At 39.1% G+C, this 24,380-nt stretch overlaps 1 protein-coding gene across 1 annotated transcript in view; it reads right to left on the bottom strand.

Moving 5' to 3' along the window:
- The window catches only part of LYRM4 (LYR motif containing 4), a 96,445-nt gene that overhangs the window by 51,285 nt on the left and 20,780 nt on the right, over positions 1-24,380 (bottom strand). The window contains exon 3 of the mRNA XM_040549902.1: positions 18,118-18,238. Within this exon, the coding sequence (XP_040405836.1) occupies positions 18,118-18,238 (121 nt within the window). The remainder of the gene's footprint in view (positions 1-18,117; positions 18,239-24,380) is intronic.

Below are 24,380 nucleotides of genomic sequence, written 5' to 3'. Positions count from 1 at the left end.
TTCCTGCAAGCCCCATCATTCCCCTACTCACAGCTTTCAGCTTTACAGCAGGAGATGCACATGCTAAGCACCAGTGAGAAACACAGCACACTGTACAGCATACATGGCACTGCTCATGAATTCCTTTCTGCAGGAGCTATTGCTCCCAGATTTGCAGGATATCTACATGAAGTTACTCTGCTTTTTAGCTAAAGAGCTAGGAAAGAACTCAAAACATATGTGGCTTGTACTTGTTCAAAAAGATTAAAAAAATCTACTTTTACACTATTTTTTTTTCCAAATATGAAAGTGTATGAGAGAAAAAAAGCTCATGCTCCTGAATGCTTATGTAATTGCTTTCGAGCTTTCACTGCTGTGACTTCCAGTGCAACCTGAGCTCCTAAATGTGTGAAGACAAGTCTGAATCCTTGTTATCACTCTGCTCAGGTACCCTCTGAACAAAAGAGCCATTGGTTCTTTTCAGCCTAGGAATATTCATTATGGAATTATATTCCTTACAGTTCTTACTTTCTCAGTAGCCTCAGTATTCACTTAATGTAGGATGACTGATGAAAGGAAAAAGGCTAAAAGACAAGTTTCCCATACCAGGTTCACCTACGTTTCAGAATGTATCCCATCTGATGACCTGGCAGTGACAATTTCAGCGTTCCCCAAATGTACTGGAAAACCTGGCAGCTGAACTAGTGTAACCTACCATTCAGTCTTTGTTGGCATTTGTGGAGGACAGTGAATAAAAATAATCTTTTCTGAACTTAATTCATACGAGATTTTAGATTCTTCATGCCAAACTACATTTCATGTGTGTCCCAAGGACATTAGCAGGTTTGAAACCAAAAAGGCAAATTCAATTTGAATGCCACCACTTCTTAAACTACAGACACGCTTTCACCTATCAGTACATTGATCCAAACTTACCTTTCTACACTTAGATGCAAACTACCCCTAGCTCAGAACCTCTGCAGCAGTGTCCAAGCAAACATGCCCTATCAGCCATACATCGGGATGACTACTTTTGAAACTAAATGTAAGTTACTCACTCAAGCACTCTGCTGCAAAGCTCTCTATATACAACGCAAATGTACTTAATCTGTCGTGCTAAAGAAAGCATCGATGGTTTTGTCTTCTGAATTACTTTACCCTTCACAAAGAGATTGATTACACATCCTTGCTTTAATCTGATTTGATTTACTAACCACTGTAATTTTGTTCCTTAGACAATTGTGTCTTAGTCCAAAAAAAAAAAAAGAGGGAGAGACTTAATTACTTTTAACATTTGCAAACAGTCAACAAAATGGCTGCTACACTAGCATCAAAAAAAAAATAAAAAATTCATTTTGTATTCTCATACAACAGCTAGCCTTGATGTTAGAGTACAGACATCTTAGTTCTGCATCTTAGTTTTAGCATTACACTGTATTACATTTTGTATTACAAATTTATTTTATTTTATTAAAAAAAAAAGATTTTCTCAGTAAGAAGAGGTTACAAACTACAAAAATAGAAATTTCAGTTGTGACACTGGGTAGGATGGCATCAGGCTTCATAATAGTGTTAACTCACCTGTTTGGCTGCCATTTTTGTCTCATAAAAGTTCAAAGAGGTGAAATAAAAACCAACAATCTACCATTAATAGTTTTCAAATAACAGCACCTTACTTGAAATACAGAGAAATAAAGTATTTTAGGGTACTTAAGCTAAAGTGCTATGTGAGGGACCAAGGAGTTGGAGTGGAGAACAATGAAGGCTGGAGGAAAGGAGTACAGTTGAACTTGAATTGCTCAAGTGAAAGGAACTTTGCTATCTGCATCAAGATTTGAGTGTTTAAACTGGTCCTCAAGTTTCCTACGACTGAGATCCTGGTGAATTTTTTATTCACCCTTTTCTCACCATACTTGCTAAAAGGAGAGTTGGTATCATCAGGTATATAAATATCCTTTTCTTACTCCTTCCACAGATTAAAGATGTTAGTCATGCTCCTTTTCCACTTTTTCAATTGACCTGTTGTTCTTTCCTAAAGCACGCATTTATCTTCCTAATCTCATTTTCAACTTAAGCAAATGGTGCATCTGACTCTATGTAAAATCCCACTTAATTCTACAGCATTTCAAATAACAATTCGTTTAGTCAACAGTTCCTTCTACGAGTAGTACTGTAAAATTCAGCCCTATACAAGAAGCTATTAAAATAAATAATTTTATATAATATTTGAGTATAACAACATAAGTGAATTTTATCTTAATTGTTGCCCATATATGTATGTTTACTTGAAAAACTGCATTTCACCTTTAAGGCCTAAATTAAAAAGACAAGAAAATTACAAAACACAAATAGCTGCTTCCCTGCTTCTCTGTTTCCCTATCCTGTCACACTGTGCAGAGCCAGTCACACTGGCTCTTCTTAAACTGCCTCAGCTATTAAGTCTTTCTTCATTGTTCATTAGACAAGGTTTTTAATTCTCAATTTGTCTTTGGTGTAGCCCATAAAACATGGTCAGACTGACACAAACAATGTGGCCAGCATCCTGCCAGCTTTCTGTCTCAGCAGACATTCTCTTCCAGTTTACTGCTATTTGGATCTAATGGGAACAGAAAGAAAAGAGAGCGAGGTGGATGGTAAAGGGCTATCTACTGAGACAGACAGTATTGTAAAATTTGGAATACCATGCTTTAATTCCTGCTGTAACCATTCTTTGGGAGCCTGGGCAAATAATTTAGGTCTCAATGCACCAAAGTCCTCAAGTTTATGCTTAAATTTAAATAGAAATTGCCTGCCTCATTTTTACCTCAATACCTTAAGGGCAGGCATGGGGTGAAATGCATAGCTAAAAGCAGGTGTCTCGATCTCCAAGAGCTCGCTGCTACTTCTGTAGAGCAGTGGTAGCACCAGCGCTTCTCCCTGTCCTTTGCCTTGCTTGTGCAGCAGGGAATAGAGAAACAGTCCCAGCCCTGACAAGCCCCTTGCAAGACAAATGTGTAAGTATTGCCACACTCACAAAAATGTTAACAATAATAAAATTAGCTGTTTGAAAAGACTCTTTTTTTCCCAAACCCATAAAGCATAACATACATGTGCTAAAGGTATTTTCCTGTCATTTTAATGGGTTAGTTTTTCAGTATTACTTTACAGCACATGACTTTGCATATCAATTTTTTCTCTTCTTCCCCCTTGAGCATACATACAAATCATTTAAAAGCAATTTATAACATGTCAAACTGCTTAAGGAGACTCTTAAAAAAAAAAGTATGAAGTTAACCACTGGCGTGATTTATTATTGAAGTTCCACTGTTATAACTTGACAATTAAGAAATATTGATAAATGTAAACACATTATTGATGTCAATTAAAAAGCACAAGATTGATTAACCTCCCAGAGGTATACTGGCACAGGCAGTTAGAGAGTAATCACCCTCAGCAAGTATTCACTACTGACAAATGTGCACAGAAATTAGACTGCTGTGAGACAAAAAGTACTTTCAATTAAAATTAAGATCATTTGAACACATAACCAAAGCATCGGGTCAACAACAAAATAACACTACCAGAATACAAGCAAGATATGTATTAATATGAAAGGCTAAGTGATTAGGTCACATAATGCTCTCATTAATCATACACTGATGAAAATATGGTTAAAAATTACTGAACGAACTGCTCAGTAAGTGAATTATACTCATGAAAGAGAAAGAAAGCCTATGAACGTATTATTTAGCCACTACACTGCAATATTTATAACTGCCCTGCTGAGGGACAAGACTTTGCTTACAGGATAAACATCAGATCCCTGTTTCAAAGTATATATTTATGTACATCCTAGAGGTGACCAAATTATAATGGTGAACTTGAAACTCTACTTAGCAATGGTTCAATTTCTGCAGAGCAAACAGTCTAGGAAGGATGTTCAGGTAGTACATACTTTAGAGGGGGGAAGCATACACCTGGCATAACCCAGAAAGGAAAAAAATAACAGGAATCAGTCAGTTTGTAATTTAAACATGCCTGGAAGAATTTGGCCTCCTTTTTTTCCTTTATTCTTTTTACTTGCTTACAGAATTAATGTACTGGCACAATGCCTGTCACCACAGTGAAGGGCACTGCAGCTATAGCTTTTAATGACAAGAGGAAAAAAAAACCACCAAAAAAAAAACCCTAACACCAAACATGCTCACCTCCGAAAGCACAGCTAAAGACAGCAGCAATGCACCAGTACCAAGGAGACTGCATAAACAGTAATTAAACTCCTCACTACACTCTTGTCTAGAAAATAGACTTCACTTAAACTTCCAAGGGCTGGACCAGACATACTGATATCAAAGTCTGGCCACCTTCTTCCCGAAAGTTCAACCTCCATCACAATTTCATGGATCAGACGTTGTTCCCTTCAAATATAAGCAGCTACAAAGGCATTAGACAGGATCTGAATTAATGCAAAAAATGTAAAATTGAAACATAACACATCCATGATAAAGCTTTTTTATTTGAAAGAGCTTTGTGTGAAGGCCACACACGTGTTTACATTTATTGCCAAAATAAAGTGAGATCACTCTGAACCTACGTGGCTGCAAAATTCAGTCAAATGGTACTTGTGACAGATACCATGTTCGATGCTGAACTAAAACACAGGGGTATTCAACAGACCCCCAACAGGATAACTGGTATATGAAGACACAACAGACACAAAGGACAACTGCTGATTATTATTATTTTTTTAAATATTAACTATTTTTTCCCAGATTTTCATTAAATTACAGTTAACATTGGTAGGATTTATAAACGGGTTTCATTTTGACAAGCAATTTTAAAATACAAAAACAACTGGCAGCTTAGCTACTGGGACAATGGAATAGTTTCAGGGACAAAAGCAACAGAAGCATGAGGATAACAAAATGGGTCAGCAGAAAGGACAATTGAAGACAGGTTTGTGGAGCAAATAGGACAAATAGAGTTTTTTTTAAAGCCTGGTGTTATGCTGAGAATGAAGATGAGAAACTGTTTAGACTGAACAAATCATCTATGGAAGAAGCAAATTAAGGTATCCAATTTAAAGTGGCAGGGGAAGATTTTACATACTGTATTTTCAACTTGCTGTGGGGGGACTTGTGTTCATCTGAGAAGTCAGGAAAGAATGCCAGTAGCTCAAATAGAAACTAAAATGCTGCTTCTTCCCTTGAAAAGCTATAAAGAGAAAACCTGTAATTCTAATATGCTGAGAGACTGATGACTGAGCATGTTGGGAGAAAATGTCATTATAAAAACATAAAAACCCAACATTGTGCCCAGGTTTACAAGATCAAGTGACTTGTAGGTCAATGGGGTCATCAATATCACCCTAAACTGCAAACTGAAGCTCAAGGGCAGCAGAACACAGTCCTGGGGATCTGAGGCACCAAATTTGCCAGAACCTGTCCTGTACTTCCTTAGTTCTGATGCCATTGAGCCTGGCGCTGCCTTTTCAATAAGCAGTACAAAACTGGGAAGAAAAGTTTTCTCAGCAAGGAACAAGAAATAAAAGAATAAATTAATAAGCAACAAAATCTGTGGAAGAACAAAATTAAGATCACTGCTGTAATAAAAGCACAGTTCTCTCTTTTTTTTTTGTCTCCCCCAGAAGTCCTCAAAACAGCAATCCCTTTCATTTCCTTGGGGTCTACCTCTACTTAAAACTGGTTTACCCCCATTATACCACCACAGATCAGCAGAAAGATCTATCATCTGAAATGAACGTAAGTTACAGTTCACATGCAAGGCATTTACAAGGTAGTATGTTTCATAAATAACACACCAAATATGGCCACACATCTCTTTCCTATTCAGTAAAAAAGAGAGCTTCCACAGACATTCTCTGCAGCAGACTGGCACCTCCAGGAAACCACGCAGCAAAAAAGAGAAAGTAAGTTGCTCTGAGCTGAGTGTACTTTCACAGAATCACAGAACTGTAGGAGTTGGAAGGGACCTCCAGAGATCATCGGGTCCAACCCCCTGCCAAAGCAGGTTCCCTAGAGCAGGCTGCCCAGGTAGGCGTCCAGACGGGCCTTGAATATCTCCAGAGAAGGAGACTCCACAACCTTCCTGGGCAGCCTGTTCCAGTGCTCCGTCACCCTCACCGTGAAGAAGTTCTTTCGCATGTTGGTGCAGAACTTCCCGTGATCCATTTTGTGGCCACTGGTTTCACTGCTACAAAGTCATCTTCACAGGCTCCCTGGGCTGGCACCAGTGCAAATCAGAATGGCAGACCCAGCAACACCACAGTCACGTTATGAACATGGCAGAAGTCACCTAAGTTTGGGTGGCTCAAATGGGTGGCATTTATTTCTACCTTCCCTCTCGGCAACGTTTTGTATTTATATTACGACACAGGTGTACTTGCTATTATTTGCCTTGTTTGGAAGAGGCCCACTTGAAGTTTTGTAGCAACAGCCATCCTTGCGAACTGTATTCATTTACGTACCAGACAGCAGCCCTAAGACTTGAACACGGGAAAGCAGAAAGCGTGAAGGGACGAGTAGTATATGAACACATCTCCCTGAAAATGAGATTTTTTTCTCCATGTGTCTGAGGCTTTCTTCAGCACACGCTGGCTCAGTTGGTGCTGCTGCTTCTTTCAAGAAGCTCCAACCAGCCAGGCCGGAGCAGCTTGCTCTTTTCCACGGGGAAGCTTACACCTAGCACTGATTTGATCAGATGCGACACACTGCCAAGCCAAATTGCTCACTAGAAAAGTCAGTCCTCCTCCTGTCCTTCAGACAGCCTTCCTCTATGTGTAACACCAGATGCTCTGAGCTCTGGATGCCTTACATAACTACTTATTATTTATGATAAGGCCCCAACCTCTCTGGATTAGCCACTAAATATAATGGAAATAATAGAAGCTCTTTATCTTTACTTTATCTGTCATACAAGCAGCTGTTAACACTCAGGTCTTTTTTTTTTTTTCTTCTCTCCTTTTTAAAAAAAGGTTGCTGTGTATGTCAAATGCTGTATTGTATGGCAAGCACTCCTGTTATGGCTCTTAGAGCAGGGAGACTCTCAGAGCTTCAGGCTAACTCTCAACTGCCCCTGCCTGCAGCCTAAAGGTTACTTTCAATGCAGGGCCTACTTCAGTATTTAATATTGCAGGCAGAAGCTGCCACTTGCAATTTAGTCAGTGGGGCAAACAACAGCAAACCATTTGTGAAAATACAGTCTTGTTCTCCATCAGGAGAGTTAAATGAAAGCCTGGAGAGTAAAACTGCTCTGGAGACTCACACAGGTGTAACCTGGAGAGCAACACCACCTGAAGACGATGAGATGTCTGCTGTACTTCCTGCACGTTCAGTTGCTAGAAATTAAGCTTGTATGACAGCTCTGGGCTTGTGGCATCTGTTATAGTACTGCTTATCTCCAAAACTACCCCCCATGCCAAGATGAAAAAGCTATTTGGAAAGGTTGGCTGAAGGAGATCTCACTTCTATCATGTCCTGTGAAGGGCCAAGTTCTGATTCACCCATGCTTCAGTTCAAATTTACCAAACCTTTTTCAAGTGACTCCTATTTCAGTTTTCTCCTTGTTCCTTCTCACGTTTTTCCCCCCCCAAAACCCTATGTATAATTACTGGACATAAGATGTATTTACACTCATACTGGAATACAAAAGTAGTGTAGCTCTGAATTTTATGCTTCCCCATTTCAATTTTAATTTCAGCCTCATTAGTACCATTTATTAAAAGCTAGCTATCATCCATCCCTATATCTCCCTCACTTGCATCTACATCTCCTTCCAAGTAAAGAGCGCTGAAACTTAGCGTATGTTAAAGATTTCTGATTTTCTTCAAAGCACATTCTTCTATGTAGGTTACAGTGATAAAAGAAATAAACTTATATTTCTTGAGTTATGTTCTCAAATTGTCTAGAGAGTAAGTGCAACTTGAATAAATCAAATAGGATCTAAATGACTGGGGGGAAGTGTAAAAAAAATCACCACTTCAAGAACTTTGAAATCAGAACCAAAACAAGCCCACAGAACAACCCCCCTAATGCCGCCTCTCTTCCAAGTCAGCTAATTCAAATTCAGTATTTGGCTTTGCCAAAAAAAATCCAGCATAATTTTAGAAAATGCACATAGGGAGCCAATCAAGTGAGAACTCATCTGCCAAACCAATTAAAAACTGACTACTGGTATTACAACAGACTAGGAGATGCAAGAAAAGTGAAAAAGCTTCATTCCGACCATTTTCATTGTAGCTAAATTCTAGGTGGCACTGCCAGTTTTTTTACAAGTGTATGGATGCTTGATTACCTCCAAAAACTAATTCTATACAGTGATTTGATTGAACTGTTTTAATAGGATCATGAGCCATTGTTTGATCATGCTGTTCACCTCCTGCTCTTCTTCTGCAAGTGAGGCATTTTAAAATTCTTCCCTGCTTCTACCCTTGCTTTAACAAAGTAAATTCTTGAGAGGTAGGAATAGTTCTCTCTGTAATTTTGGCTTTATCCTGGTTTCAAAGTATAGGTGTGCAACTGTAATAGCTATAAATATGACACTTCCAAGGAAACAGTGCTTAGATAGGAACTGAGAGTCAATAAACTTTAGAACAAAAGTAGGTATTTGCCATTGAGAATCTGAAAATTAAGAAGAAATATATATATGTTTTCAAGGAACTGTTAAAGAAAAACTGTAAATTAATCTGATTTTAAAACTCCCTTCCAGTGACAAACTTGTTGTAAGGAAACCATCTTAGAGCTCCAACATAACAGGCAGCCAGCAGGAAAAAATAAGTGACTTGCCAACATCGTACACATTGGTGAACAGTAATGTGGGTGCCACACACTGTACTCACGGGGTTCAAAAAGCTTTTCCAGCTATTCCTTCATCTTTACCTCTAAACTGCTGCTAATGTAATCACGTTATAAAGTATTTCACAACTTTCTTACATATACAGAAAAAAAAAGATGGAGATGATTTGTAGCCTGCAATTTGAACTACTAATAAGAATTTTCTGCTTCTAAGAAGAAGAACCTTCTAAGAATAAGAACCTTCTGCTACGGGCATCCAGCCTACAGTGCTGTGCTGTATTGGACACAGGCATCTTCAGGTACACATAATTATTTCTTAAAAGTTGGAATTGACTATCTCAAAGACCTTCCCAATGTCCCAGCTGTGCAAATTAGTACCGGTCTCCTGAATGCTTAATGGTGTGCTTTCAATCCAGAAATACATACACTACGGTAATTAACTACTTTACCTGCTATTCCTGAAAATCAATCACAGGATTACTAGAACTGAACCTTAAAAAACAATGGGAGTGTTTGCTGATAAAGCTAGAAAGTGTGAGCAATAAAAATCAATGCAGGTGCAGTACACAAAGTACTTCTATCCATTCTTACCGTAACCATAATAGAAATTATTTGTCCTGCCAATACCGTTTTGATCAACTGAAATATGATTGCTTATGCTGTGGCTATATTATTATCAGTTCATATTAAGTGCTGTATTAGTACATTCTCAGTATAATTTCCACTTCCATTCAATAGTTACTTTAATCTATGATATTGCTAAAATGAGATAACGCCAATAAATGGCTCAAGAAGATGCAGTACTTGGCTATGCACACCTGCACTGGCAACATGGCTTGTTTAAAAACATTTTTCAAAAGAACTGTTCAGCTGTCCTTATTTCAAACAAGTTTCGAAACAAATCCATACCAATCATATTTACTAGAGGTGGAAAATATGGAGAAACACAGGAATATGAGACCAAAAATCTCATACTAATTGTAATACAGACTTTTACCAAAGCATAGTCATGAAGCATTTCATTAAAATACTCTTAAAGTTATGTTAATAAAAGAAGACTGCAAGCATAATAACATACTTACAACATGCTGCAAACATGAAAAATGCTGCATGTACTCAATATTTATTATTATCAGTGCCTTTTTAATAGTTTTCATACTTCAAAACCTCATTCCTTCACTCTTTTTCATATCTGAAGGGAACCGCAAAGAGAAGGAAAGCCTGAAGGAGAACAATGCAAGTTTATGATGAATTTTGTCCATCTCTGCTCTTAGAACATGCCTATGACCAGCCAGATACAAAGGAAGCAGATCTTCATGTCTTGACCGTCTAACACTTCACAACATCTCTTGTCTCCCTGCTGAAGATTTGTGTAAAGCATGATTCACATTGGTTTGGAATAGTTAAAGGGACAAACAAAGGCTGTGGAATGACAAATATGTTACAGTGAAAAGTACTGCAGCTATGTGATCTCAAAAATGGTACAATTGATATGCAAGCCTTCAGAGCTGGCAGGGAGTCCCAGCATAACCCTTCTTAGCTAGACAAGATGACCAGTGGCTTCCATCGGCAATCTAAACTGAGGAAAAAGTGTTGTGTAGGAAGGCAGAAGAAAAAAATGCCCTATGTATTAAAACAAACGTTTAATCAGAGCACACAGGTCTAATACAGCTTTAGAATTTCACTTTTATATTTTCAAACCAACTTGAGATACAGTATGCCACAAAGAAAACTAACAAATACTTTAAAACACACAGTATTACCATATCTTCATAATGGCTTATATAAACCTCGAATCTCAACAACAGCAGTAACATTTCAGGGCTAATTCTCTTACCACTCATATAGCGATGGAAATTCACAAACAACATCATACTGCATGGCCAGAACTGGCTGTTGTGATCATCTTCTTTCTTAAGGACCTCAAAGAATTCTCCTGAAAACTTTTCAAAACTTTCTACTTCAAACTACCTTGTGACAATGCATTTCTCACTCCCTTCTTGAAAGGGAAGATGCTATAAATTGTGCTGTTTACACAGTGAACACACACACACACAAATCTTCAGAAACTGTGTCAAGAAAAGAATCAGAATCGTTCCTTTCTTTAGCAATCCTATTTTTAAATCAAAACCAATAACAAGCAGAGGAGGACTAAGTTGAATATGAATGTTCCTCTATGCTTTTCAGCTTTATAAAGCTACTTTTATAACATTCAAGCAAATTGTACAGTGACTGACATGAACAAAATGACAGTAATCTGTCACCATTTCACATTTCCCACTAGGCTGATTCAAATACTTATTTATGAACCTTACACTTCAATGGTCACTTTGATGACTAAACCATAAATTAGAATGTAAAGTGAATATAAATTTGATTTTAGAGTAACAATAAATTGTCAACGAAGTGGGATGTTATTTAATTTCTATCAACACACTATGAAAAAGTCAGCAACACCAAGATGTGCTACATCATAATAAACCCCAAACTTAGCAAAAAATGCACGCTAGAACTCATGTTTGTTTCCATGCTTCCGCCTTTAAAAATAAAAACACTTAATATTATGCTAGTTAGTTTTAAATATAAGCTCTTAATAATGTCAGATGACTTCATTACTTGCATTTTCAATTAAACAAAGAGCAAGAATGATTTCTTCCCTACAGAGCATGATAAAATTTGACTGCAAACACATTAATATAAATTTAGACTCTAAGGTTTATTATAGTTCTAAGGAAAAGCTTACTTTTAAGATAGAGGGCTGTTATTTTTCCAGTATTTACCTCTTTCTTTACAACTGAACCGGAGATGACACTGACAACTAATAGAAATTCTGCAAAGAACAGTTCTCCATTTACTAGAAAAACTTTTCTAGGGGGTGGTGGTGGGTGAGGGAATGACTCAGCAAAAATAAATCCGTGTTACCAAAGCATCGGGAAGTCTTCCAGGAACTCATGTCTCAAAAAAATATCTTGGCAAACTCATTTTCTTTTATTGAATCTTTTTTTTGTTAAATGTTCCGCTGCCTATTATATTATTATTTTGAATCCCACAAATACATGCATAATAGAAACACTTACGCCTTTCCAAAACTGCACGCAGCATTATTATGCTTTGAAATTGGAAAACTTCTGTGTGATACATGTGAAATAAATCAATGAAAACTGCGCTTTTTTAGCAGTGTTAGAATGGGGAAGTGGTGTCAGAATCTCTTTAATATTCCTTACTTTTCAAGTACATTTTTCCTAAAATTCTTACATGGAATGATACTAAAACGTGATCCAATTTAAAAACTACTTCAGCAGATGTATTTTGCATGTGGGAGAAACCCCTTAATTGCTGAGAGTTAAAGCAACAACAATCAAAACCTTGTGGCTTTAGCAGTAACAGGTTATCCTGCATCATTCTGGTTATGTCCTAGTGACAAAGATACCCTTCAAAGAACAAACACAGAGAAAGACAGGCACTCAATGCTGTTTGCTTAACAAAAGTTTATAACATATTTAATGTGTTTGTAATATAAACATATTACAATTGACCAAACTCTAGAGTTTTAAACATGTGTAAAAATAAAACATACGCAAGGAGATTATCATATTCAGAAAATTCAAGTGGAACTTGACTACCCGTAGGGAAGTCTGCTGCCTCCCTGGGGCCAGGGTCAGGGACACTGCCAGAAAGCTTCCCAACCTGGTTTGCCCCTCTGACTACTACCCTCTTTTGATAGTCCAGGCTGGCAGTGATGATATTGAAGAGAGAAGCCTGAAGGCTATCAAATGGGACTTTAGGGGACTGGGACGGTTAGTGGATGGAGCGGGAGTACAGGTGGTGTTTTCATCTATCCCTGAAGTGGCAGGGAGGGGTACCGAGAGGACACGGAAAGCCCACCTGATTAACACGTGGCTCAGAGGCTGGTGCCAACACAGAAATTTTGTGTTTTTTGACCATGGGGCGTTTTACTCGGCACCCGGCCTGGTGACCGCAGACGGGTCCCTATCTCTAAGGGGAAAACGGATCCTAGCCCAGGAGCTGGCAGGGCTCGTTGAGAGGGCTTTAAACTAGGAAAGAAGGGGGATGGGGCTGAAATTAGGCTTGTTGGAGCTGTACCAGGGGGAACAATGGCAAAGCTGGGGAAGAAGGCAATGGCCCAACTGAAGTGCATCTACACTAATGCACGCAGCATGGGTAACAAACAAGAGGAGCTGGAAGCCATCGTGCAGCAGGAAGGCTATGACTTGGTTGCCATCACGGAAATGTGGTGGGACCACTCTCATGACTGGAGTGCTCCAATGTCTGGCTATAGGCTCTTCAGAAGGGACAGGCAGCACAGAAGTGGTGGTGTGGCTCTCTATATTAGAGAGTGTTTTGATGTTGAGGAACTTGAGGCTGGGAATGATAAGGTTGAGTCTCTATGGGTTAGGATCAGAGGGAAGGCCAACAAGGCAAGCATCCTGGTAGGGGTCTGTTATAGACCACCGAACCAGGATGAGGAGACAGATGAGGAGTTCTACAGGCAGCTGGCAGAAGCCGGGAAATCATCAGCGCTTGTTCTCATGGGGGACTTCAACTTCCCAGACATATCCTGGAAGCACAACACAGCCCAGAGAAAGCAGTCTAAGAGGGTTTCTGGAGAGCATGGAAGATAGCTTCCTGACGCAGCTGGTTAGAGAGCCTACCAGGGGAGGTGCCCCGCTAGACCTTCTGTTCACAAACAGAAAAGGACTGGTGGGAGATGTGGTGGTCGAGAGCTGTCTTGGGCAGAGTGACCACGAAATGGTTCAGTTCGCTACTCTTGGCGAAGTCAGGAAGGGGACCAGTAAAACCGCTGTCTTGGACTTCTGGAGGGTTGACTTTGAGCTGTTCAGGACACTGGTTGGCAGAGTCCCTTGGGAGGAGGTTCTGAAGGGCAAAGGAGTCCAGGAAGGCTGGGCACTCTTCAAGAAGGAAATCTTAATGGCTCAGGAGCGGTCTGTCCCCACGGGCCCAAAGACGAGCTGGCGTGGAAGAAGACTGGCCTGGCTGAACAGAGAGTTGTGGCTCGAGCTTAGGAGAAAAAGGAGGGTTTATAATCTTTGGAAAAGAGGGTGGGCTACTCAAGAGGACTATAAGGATGTTGCGAGGCTGTGCAGGGACAAAATTGGAAAGGCCAAAGCTCATCTGGAGCTCAATCTGGCTACTGCCATTAAAGGTAACAAAAAACGTTTTTACAAATACATCAACACAAAAAGGAGGACTAAGGAGAATCTCCATCCTTTACTGGATGGGGGGGAAACTTAGTGACGAGAGACAAGGAAAAGGCTGAGGTACTCAATGTCTTCTTTGCCTCAGTCTTTAGCAGCAAGACCAGTTATCCTCTGGATACCCGGTACCCTGTGCTGGTGCAAGGGGATGGGGAGCAGGATGTGGCCCTCACTATCCACGAGGAAATGGCTGGCGACCTGCTACAGCACTTGGATGTACGCAAGTCGATGGGGCCGGATGGGATCCACCCGAGGGTACTGAGCAAACTGGCGGAGGAGCTGGCCAAGCCGCTTTCCATCATTTATTGGCAGTCCTGGCTATCAGGGGAGGTCCCAGTCGACTGGCGGCTAGCAAATGTGACACCCATCTACAAGAAGGGCCGGAGGGTAGACCCGGGGAACTATAGGCCTGTTAGTTTGACATCAGTGCCAGGGAAGCTCATGGAGCAGATTATCTTGAATGTCATCACGCGGCACTTGCAGGGGAAGCAGGCGATCAGGCCCAGTCAGCATGGGTTTATGAAAAGTAGGTCCTGCTTGACAAACCTGATCTCCTTCTATGACAAAGTGACACGCTTGGTGGATGAGGGGAAGGCTGTGGATGTGATCTACCTTGACTTCAGTAAGGCTTTTGACACCGTTTCCCACAACATTCTCCTCGAGAAACTGGCTGCTCGTGGCTTGGACTGGCATACGCTTTGTTGGGTTAAAAACTGGCTGGATGGCCGGGCCCAAAGAGTTGTGGTGAATGGAGCCAAATCCAGTTGGAGGCCGGTCACTAGTGGAGTCCCCCAGGGCTCAGTGCTGGGGCCAGTCCTCTTTAATATCTTTATCGATGATCTGGATGAGAGGATTGAGTGCACCCTCAGTAAGATTGCAGATGACACCAAGTTAGGTGCGTGTGTCGATCTGCTTGAGGGAAGGAAGGCTCTGCAGGAGGATCTGGATAGGCTGGACCTATGGGCTGAGGTCAACTGTATGAAGTTCAACAAGGCCAAGTGCCGGGTCCTGCACCTGGGGCGCAACAACCCCAAGCAGCGCTACAGGCTGGGAGATGAGTGGTTGGAAAGCTGCCTGGCAGAGAAGGACCTGGGAATACTGGTTGATAGGCAGCTGAATATGAGCCAGCAGTGTGCTCAGGTGGCCAGGAAGGCCAACAGCATCCTGCCTTGTATAAGAAGCAGTGTGGCCAGCAGGTCTAGGGAGGTGATTGTCCCCCTGTACTCGGCTCTGGTGAGGCTGCACCTCGAGTACTGTGTTCAGTTTTGGGCCCCTCGCTACAAGAAGGACATGGAGGTGCTCGAGAGAGTCCAGAGAAGGGCAACAAAGCTGGTGAGGGGTCTGGAGAACAAGTCTTACGAGGAGCAGCTGAGGGAGCTGGGGTTGTTTAGCCTGGAGAAGAGGAGGCTCAGGGGAGACCTCATCGCTCTCTATAGGTACCTTAAAGGAGGCTGTAGAGAGGTGGGGGTTGGTCTATTCTCCCACGTGCCTGGTGACAGGACGAGGGGGAATGGGCTAAAGTTGTGCCAGGGGAGGTTTAGGTTGGATAGTAGGAAGAACTTTACTGAAAGGGTTGTTAGGCATTGGAATGGACTGCCCAGGGAAGCGGTTGAGTCGCCATCCCTGGAGGTCTTTAAAAGACGTTTAGATGTAGCCCTTAGTGATATGGTTTAGTGGAGGTCTTGTTAGTGTTAGGACAGAGGTTGGACTAGATGATCTTGGAGGTCTCTTCCAACCTAGACGATTCTGTGATGCTGTGATTGAATAAAAGGGAACTAGAATCCTACATGTCCTTTCTGTTTCTGAGTATCTTCCTGGCTGAAAAATAAACACCTACTTATAAAACACTTTAAAGCAAGAATTATGTATGACATTATTGAATGGAATGTGGCTTTCCATGACTTCTCTCAATCTTGAGTTGAAAAAGATTTATTTATAAAATTGGCCATTACTATAAAGTAGCAAAATGAAAAAAAAAAGTAGCAGAAAATTAAAATGGTTCTACTGATAATGAAAAAAGGCATAACAAAAGATTCAAGACATGATGCACATCATAGAGGGGAAAGAGTCCCCCCATCAAGACTCTCGTTTTAGAGAACTGGTATCTTTTTTTTTGCGTCTACAGTAACAAGGTGATCTCTGTGTTCACAGGACTCATCGAGAAGAGAGAAGTTTCATTTTAAAATCTGTCCTGGACCTATTATGGGTTAGATGAATCAAAAGAACCATGTTTTCTCAAAGAAAAAAGACTGAAAGCTTTTATTTTAGGAAGACTTATCCAGCAAACTGCCCTTTTGAGAGTCAAATTCTACCTGTATGAAGTCGGGGTATCCCAAACATTAACGTACTATCAATCAGGGTCATCATTTCAGCATCCCAGTTAGGTATCAATATTTCCCACCTATTTCAAGTGCTTTGATACCTTGATATTGAATTCTTTTCAGAAAGAGGAAGCACTTGTTAAAAAAGGTTGCACCAAATAAGTCCTACTTAAATTTATTTATGGTTTAAAACATCTTAGTACCACTTCAGTCACCTACTTCACAGCAAAATAGTTATTATGATAGCCTCATTAATGATTTTCTGAGTTACCAAAGATATGTTTACATTTTTACTCACAACCATCACAGATCAATTTTCTGATGTGATTACTTTTTCTATATTACAATCCAGAACAGATTTTTTGTAGTATTTTATTTTAACCACAAATTGTTACTTTTTTGATGCAGATTTCTGCAAGTGGCAGAATTGGACCCCGTGCATTCTCATCTTTTGCCTCCTTTCTTCTTCATTATTTTCTCCGGTCTCTAATACTTATCTGCATAACAAACCTGAATATATTGCCTCTCCAAGAAAGACTTCAATAACAAGAGCTGAAAAATGCTACTTATTACATACAGGTATGAGAAAAGAGAAACAAACAAACAGAAAAAAACCTTGGCATTTAAATACACTTGCACTGAGTCAATCCAATCATAATTGCTTCCTTGAGAAACATTTTTTAAATACAAGATTAGCAACTGTTTGGGTTAAAAAAAAAAAGATAGCAAAGCTATGGGAGCACAAAACACCACCTGGTCCTGAAAAAAGAAATTCTAAAGAAATAATTTAACTTACACCATAATTTTAATACTTTATTGTTGAATCAGAGGGCCCAGCTTCTTGCTGAAGTAACAATCTAGCTAAGTGACCTGCTGGTTGTAAAAAGAAACAGCCATTGGAGGACCAGGTGCTTAAGGAATATTAATTCGGTATGTAATAGAAATACTGCTGAGCTCTGACCAGTATCAGTAAGTGCAGACTTGGAAGGATACACAGCTGAGGCATTACAAGTGCCCTTAAAAAGTTCAGGACTAGAAGCTTTCTTTGTTTAGATTTCCAATGGTCACTGCAGATAGAGTGTGGGTATATACAAGAAGTAAAAAAAATCTAAAGTTTTAAGAAGTATAGTTCCTATCTAAATATGGTACCCACTAGAAGGAACAGAGATGCTACAAATGCTACTGAGCCCACATCAGAGAGAAATATTGCCAGTGACTCAACTTTTTCTGAAGAAAAACTTACCACCCTGCTTGGACACACATTTAGCCAGCATTTCATTAATTTACTTTAGGATTTTCTTGTTCTGCTATTGTTCTAGCAATGTATCTGCAGCTGGAGAAATACAACCACAGAAAACAAGACTATTTGCAGTGGTTGTCACTGCCACTCTTCCAAAACTGTGATGGAAGGAAGAAAGAACAAGGAAAGGAAATCTAATATACATGAGGTAGAGGAAACAAATTCAAGGGAAAATGAGGGCAGTGCAGAGAAACAGAGTGAAGAGACACATAGAGGTAGTAAAATAAACAGCAGAAATGGTAACAAAAGATCATATAACTTTTGATAGCAAGGCCTTTTCAGGCTGCTGAAACGAGCATCCCTAAATCCCCTGTTACAACCACGATGGATAAATGAATGTTTACCATCTTCTCAAACTCAGACATATAAAAACTACTGTTCATCCAGAAATATTTTGAGCAAGGATTTAGTTTTTCCATCTGTAATGGCATAAGCCAGTAGACTGATGAATATACAACTCTTAGCTAAAATAAGAAAAATAAACATACCTGCCGATGAATAATCTCTAGGTTTGCTTTTGCTTTATTCACTAGTTCTTCTATTTTTTCAGAATCCGTTACATTCTTGTTTTCTCTGAAGGCATCTCTTATCCTTCTGATGGCATACGTTCTAAACATAAACAATAAAAAGACAGGTTCATAAATGTGCCACAGTTTATGACATTTCAATATTCTTTAAAACATACTTTTTAAAAAAATAAATCTACACACACGCACACTTCACTTGCCTAGTTTTTTTTCTCTCTTTTTTTTATGTATATATTTATTTTTATTCAGGCTCTTGTCTTGCCTGAGTTGAAACACTAACCAGATTTTTTAAATTAAAAAAGTCATTTTACTTAAAGTTGTTGTAGGAAAACTTCATACTTAACGTATCAGTCAAGTCCTTATAGCTCTGCTTGTTATTACTGTAAACATACTGTTGGATTCCCATTCTGGATACTGCAAAGCTCAAGAACATAAAAAAAAATCAAAAAAACCCACAACAAAACCCAACCAGCTCCCAAACGAATGTGTGTCAGCGTGATTATTTTTATTCCTAGTATTCTAGAGGTCACTGGTCTCAATGCTAACAATAAACACACTATACATAAGAACTAGTTCTGACTTTCCACTGGAAGACTAATGGATCAGCCATACCAAAAAGGGCTCTTTCTGTCACCCATTTCTTCTGACAAAGCATATTTCACCTTTCAGTCCAACACCTTATCCATTTCCCCACTCATAAACAGTAATAAGTAGGATCTCTGCAGTCATCTCTGAAACTTTCCCCTTTCTTTCAAAGCCAGTAAGAACCTTTATGCAGTCTGCAATGCATTGCTTAATAAAAAATAGGGCCCAGTTCAATATTAAAATAAAATTTTCAGACTGAGCAGTACATGCTTTTATTACACACTCGTTAGGAGGATGGAAGGAGAAAACAGCAGTACACTGATCCTGCTCAACTATCTTGATAATGTTCTACTTCTCTATCATCACATCAGTGCCAGTTTTACTGCAGAAGGTAAAACCTCACGTGTGGCTCTGGAAGGAAAGGTTGCTGCAAACACCACAAATAGTACAGTATTTCAACAGCTGTTTCCAATCTTGCATAAAAGTGAAACACAAGACACAAAATTGTCTGAAACGGGATCATGAACCCACCCAACTATGCTGAAAAGTGAAAATAGTGGTACAGGGGACAGAGGAGGGGAGAGGAAGAATATGAAGGACCCCCACCCAGCGTCACTCCACACCATTAGATGGTGCTATCCAGCTCCTAATGCAGGATCCACCAGCCAAGAAGCCTTATTTTCTCTTTAAGCTCATAAATAATACATTTCAATCACAGGAATTGGGATGGTTATGGAGTCCCACCCTGCTGCGACACACCGGCAGATGGTGCGCACTTTTAATTAGGGCCTGTTCACCTATAATGTGACACTGGGGTGTGCAAGTGAGCGAGCGTGTGTTTGTATGTGTGAAGTTAATAGAATGTATTAAATATGGAAGCTCATTCTTGTCTGCAGCTGGTGTCCTAGCAAGATTTGAAGGGGAAGCTGCTTTCTTCTAGGAAAAAAACAAAAAAAAAACCAACAACCACAACCCCAAATAATTAAGATAGAATGTAATTTTGTTGCTTGATAATGAATGGATTTCAAATCATCGCATATATATATGTAGGATTAAATTGTGCAGAAACATGTTTTCTGCAACAAAGAAAGGGTTGCCAAAAGATACACAGTCCTAATATAATTTTTTTAGCTTAAAGAAAAACAACAACAAAAAAACAACAATAAAATGGTAAGTATCCATTATTGGGTACAAATCTTCCAAAATGCAATACAAATGAGTACATTACCTAAAAAAAAAAAAAAAGGGCCTAAAGCAAATTCTTGTTCAGTATAACACCTACAGACTGTTTTTTCTGATTTGTACATATGGTGCATTAATTGTTCCGTTTTCTCCTTCCTCCTCTCATTACACCCAACAGTTACTCAGAAAGAAAAGATATGTACTTAAAAACTGGTTAACTGGTTTGATGTTTTCTATCTGTAGTCAGAAAGTATGTTGCAGTTTTTTCCTCTTACAGTTTCTTTACAACTTTATAAACATTAATACCCAAAGGAAGCTATTTTACATAGGCTTAAAAGCACAACCTTAATTCTACGGCTAAATCATTGATTTTCCAGTATATTCTAAACACGCGCCAAAGAATAGCTCTGTATCATGGCACTACACTAAGGTTACACTGAGATTCAAATTACTGCTTAAGGAAGAGCTGAACTCAGAGCTCAAACGTGATACTACACTTGGCTGTAAAGCATCCTTTCCTCTACAATGAGGGGTGCCAGGAGAACAACTCCAGCTTTCCAACACTCAAAAGTCTTTGAACATTATGTAAGAAGTCAAGATATAAACAAATTTGCTTTGTTTGTTCATTAAACAAAACAAAACAACAACAACAAAACTACAAAAACTAAACAAACCACACACCTTTTTATAGGCTCAAGTTGGGAGCAATCTCAGTTCCACATCTTAACGCTCTCTACACTTCAAGAGCTGAGTGAGCACCAAAATCTAGTACTAACATATGGCTGCAAGCCCATGAGCTCTTTTGAAACAGAGCAGCATGTGCAGCAACATGCTGTAAGGACACACATGGTATGAAAAGAACCTGTTCATTTAGACACATAATCTGTTTTTGATATAAGAACTACTCCAAAGATCTTCGGGGTGATGAAGAGAGACTCATCAGCTGACCAACTGCCCTTATGTTGGGTATTTTCAGTTCAATAAGCATAAACACCAAAAATCAATTGTGTACCATTTGAAGCTGCAGCTTGAAATGTCAGTGGTAGAGAATACATGGCTATCTTCACAAATCCTTACAAAATCAACCTAAAAGGAGTACTGTCTGAAGACAGAAAAAGAGATGAAAAGTGCATTGGCAAGTTGAGTGGTTGCTGTAACTCCCAGATGGGCATTTACCGGAACTGACACAAAGGAACCGAGGGCATACGACAGTGCAACCAGTTTCACCCGATGTGAGAAAACAAGAGATGCTGCATTTCTGCCAACCTCCCCACCAGGCAGAAACCCTTCCTCTGCCACGTCCTTACTCAGACCAGCACGGCCAGCCTGGTACCTGACCCTGTGGTGAGCCAGTCCAGCTTGGTGCACTGACAGAAGTCCTACCTACAGAGGGAGAACCACTTATTTGTCATTTTTTTCCCACGCCAGTGAGCTCAGTTGGCTCTGTATGGCACTGGACGAGCACTGAGGAGGAGGAAACGAAGCAGTACTGATTTAGATGGGTGCAGCGCGTGACAGATGCCACTCCAAGAGAAGCTGAGCAAGGCGGGTAAGTTAAGTTTATATCTCTGGGAAAGTTCTGAAAAACACAAGAATTCTCATTAAGAAACATCATTACAAATGAAATTTGTAATGCATTTCTCAATCTACTATTTTTCTCACCATTCTTTGGAATGTGGTACGCTTTTTGCGATTCTTACTCATGTGCATCCATTACACAATTAACTCCCAATTAAATCAGAAGTATGTAATCAATGGGTAACAGATTCAGTGCAATGGCTTCAGACCAAAGCCACTGCAGGTGGATAACTACACAAGGTAAGAGATGTTCCTAAGTACAAAATAAAAGGAGTGGTTGGGGCTTAATGCAAGAGCAAGGCCAAATCATTAAGACAAACTCAAAGGGAATGGGGACTAGCTGCTAATGTTAAGAGACAACAATGGCCTCAAATAATAGTAAAAACCACAGAGGTATGGTTAAAAAAGTATTTTTCCTAATACTCAGTCATTTAGCTCTACCTTCTGAGAGTCCATCTTCCTCTTTCCCTGAAGCACAATTGAAAGCCTAACATGAGTCCTCATAAAAATGAAGCCTACAAGAAGAGAATGAAGTCACAACATAGGTACTTCAGAAAATAATTGCTGCTTGGGGGTTCAGATATTTTTTTATTTCAAAAATGTTTGCTTATCTGATGTCTGACTAGAAAATAAAATAAAAAATTAAATATATGTCTCCTTTTCAAGTGTTCGCTCTTGCATCTTTGTGCTCTGCTAAAGTGGAGTGTAAGAAAAAAAAAAGCTGAAACACTGTGCAGGCATACTTGCTTCGTACTATGAAGCATTATACCTTCAAAATAAACCCGGTCAAATACTGTTTGTCTCAGCACCACTTCGCATTTACCAGTATCACAACATGCTAAAGGTTTAAGTCATCTTTCAAAGACAGCTTTACAAACATGTTGACACTTCTTTGTGACTGTGAACAAATACAATCTATTAATGGATCACATCGCAGTTACACCCAACGTACAGTTAAACATAATGGCTTTACAAATTGTTCATCATTGAGCATTTATGCAAATACAGAAGAGGAGTATTGTGATACACAACCTGTGCACACAAGACAGACATTGCAAGGGAAGCGTCTGTTGGGTTAGAAGATTCAAGACTTTAAAAAAAGGTATAAGCTAATAAGGAAAAATGCATTTTCATTTAGGTTGTATTTAATCAATTAAGGTGAGATCAATACTTAATCTCCGGGAAGCCCACTGTAGTTAATAATTCTGAAATAAAGTATATGATGCTTTTACTTGAGTAGGCAATGTGCAGAAGTGAGATACTGATATACAATATAAAAATATACCAAGTGAGGGACCCTTCTTGTAAAGGTAGTTGTTTCCTTTTGCTAACTATATTTTCTTACCACCTCTCCTTCCAATCTATTGGATTGGAACATCTATTAATTTAAGGCAACAATAACATGTATTCTCAGAACTTCCCATTGTTACTAATAATATGTGCACCAAAATTAATTGGCCTAACTGAATTTTCAGAATTACATATAATTTAAAAATTGAAAGATTTTAGAATTAAAAGAAAATGCAGAAAATTAGTACCTTAAACTTTTATTACTATTAGTGAGGATGTCTCCATTACAGCATTAGTTCCGAGTGAAGGATTATTTCCATACATCCATATATATAGATATGGAAAGATATACGTATAATGTATCTATCTGCATTTTCTGTAAAGGTCTCATTAAAAGTCACCAATAAAAGTCATGCAAAAGCTGCATGCAATTACCTCTTAATAACAAAAAAGAAACATTTGATGACAGAAGTGTGTTTGAGACTGAGAGGCAAGACAACTCAACTTGGACCAATAAAGACAATAAATTCTTCCCTAGGCCTTTATATTTCATAAAGAAGTAGTTGTGACTTGCCTAATTAAACGCAGGAACAAGAGCACGGTGTGGATGCAATGTTTTTAATCAGCAAGGTGTTCCTCAAACTCCATCACTACACATTTTTCAGCACTGCCACCTCAGGTGGCACAGTAAGAAAAACACCTGCCTGTTCTGTCAAATAAAAGCAAAGCCTGGAATCAGGACTTGCTTGGGGGAAGCAAATGGGCAGTAGCTGGAGGGTGGGATTGGAGGACAGGAAAATAAACAGAAAAAAAATCCTCTGGTTAAAGAGCTAGAAAAAAAAATAAATCTTTCTAGCATAGACTGTTGATTAATCTGATATTATTTCCTTTAATTTTTGAATTGATCACAAATTGTGATTTGTTTCCTAGACAAAGTTTTCCTCCAAAAATATAGAGTGAAACCTACAAGCTGTTACTTGGTTTCTCTGCTCATATACAAAATATGAATTGCAATCGAATTGCCAAGAAATATGTCAGGAAAAGAACAGCACTAGCTACACTTTATGAGAGAAGATTACCCAAAAAGAACAGAGGAAGGGGATAAAAATAAGGAAACTATGCCCTTCTGGCACAGGGGGAATGGTATAGTGAATCATTATAGGGAATAATAATAGAAAAGCTACAATTTACTCTTTCTCTCTACTACAAAATTAAGTTCAGCATTTCAGCAACCTATTTTTCAAAGGTTGAGGTATTGAACAGACATAGATAAGGCATTTGCTGATGAACATTAGAAAATACATTTCAGACTTGGTGACTGACTGAGTACATATGACATCCTATATAATCAGATATAAAGATTTGCTAACAACTTACTTCTAAAGCAGATCTTGTTATTTTGTGTCCTCTATCTCAGAACTCATTCTAATAAAAGCTCCAATCTTTTCAGTGCAAGCTGCCCTTGATGAGAAAGACAAAAAACTTGTAATACACATGTCTAGTTCAAAAATTTCCTTTTCTTTAATTAATCTAAAAACTGAAAATGCCTCCACATTTTTACATATAGACTTGCAGCTCTTTTTGGGAAA

This window comes from Cygnus olor, chromosome 2, assembly GCF_009769625.2.
Source record: "Cygnus olor isolate bCygOlo1 chromosome 2, bCygOlo1.pri.v2, whole genome shotgun sequence".
Lineage (NCBI taxonomy): Eukaryota > Metazoa > Chordata > Aves > Anseriformes > Anatidae > Cygnus > Cygnus olor.
This window is presented reverse-complemented; position numbering and strand designations above follow the sequence as displayed.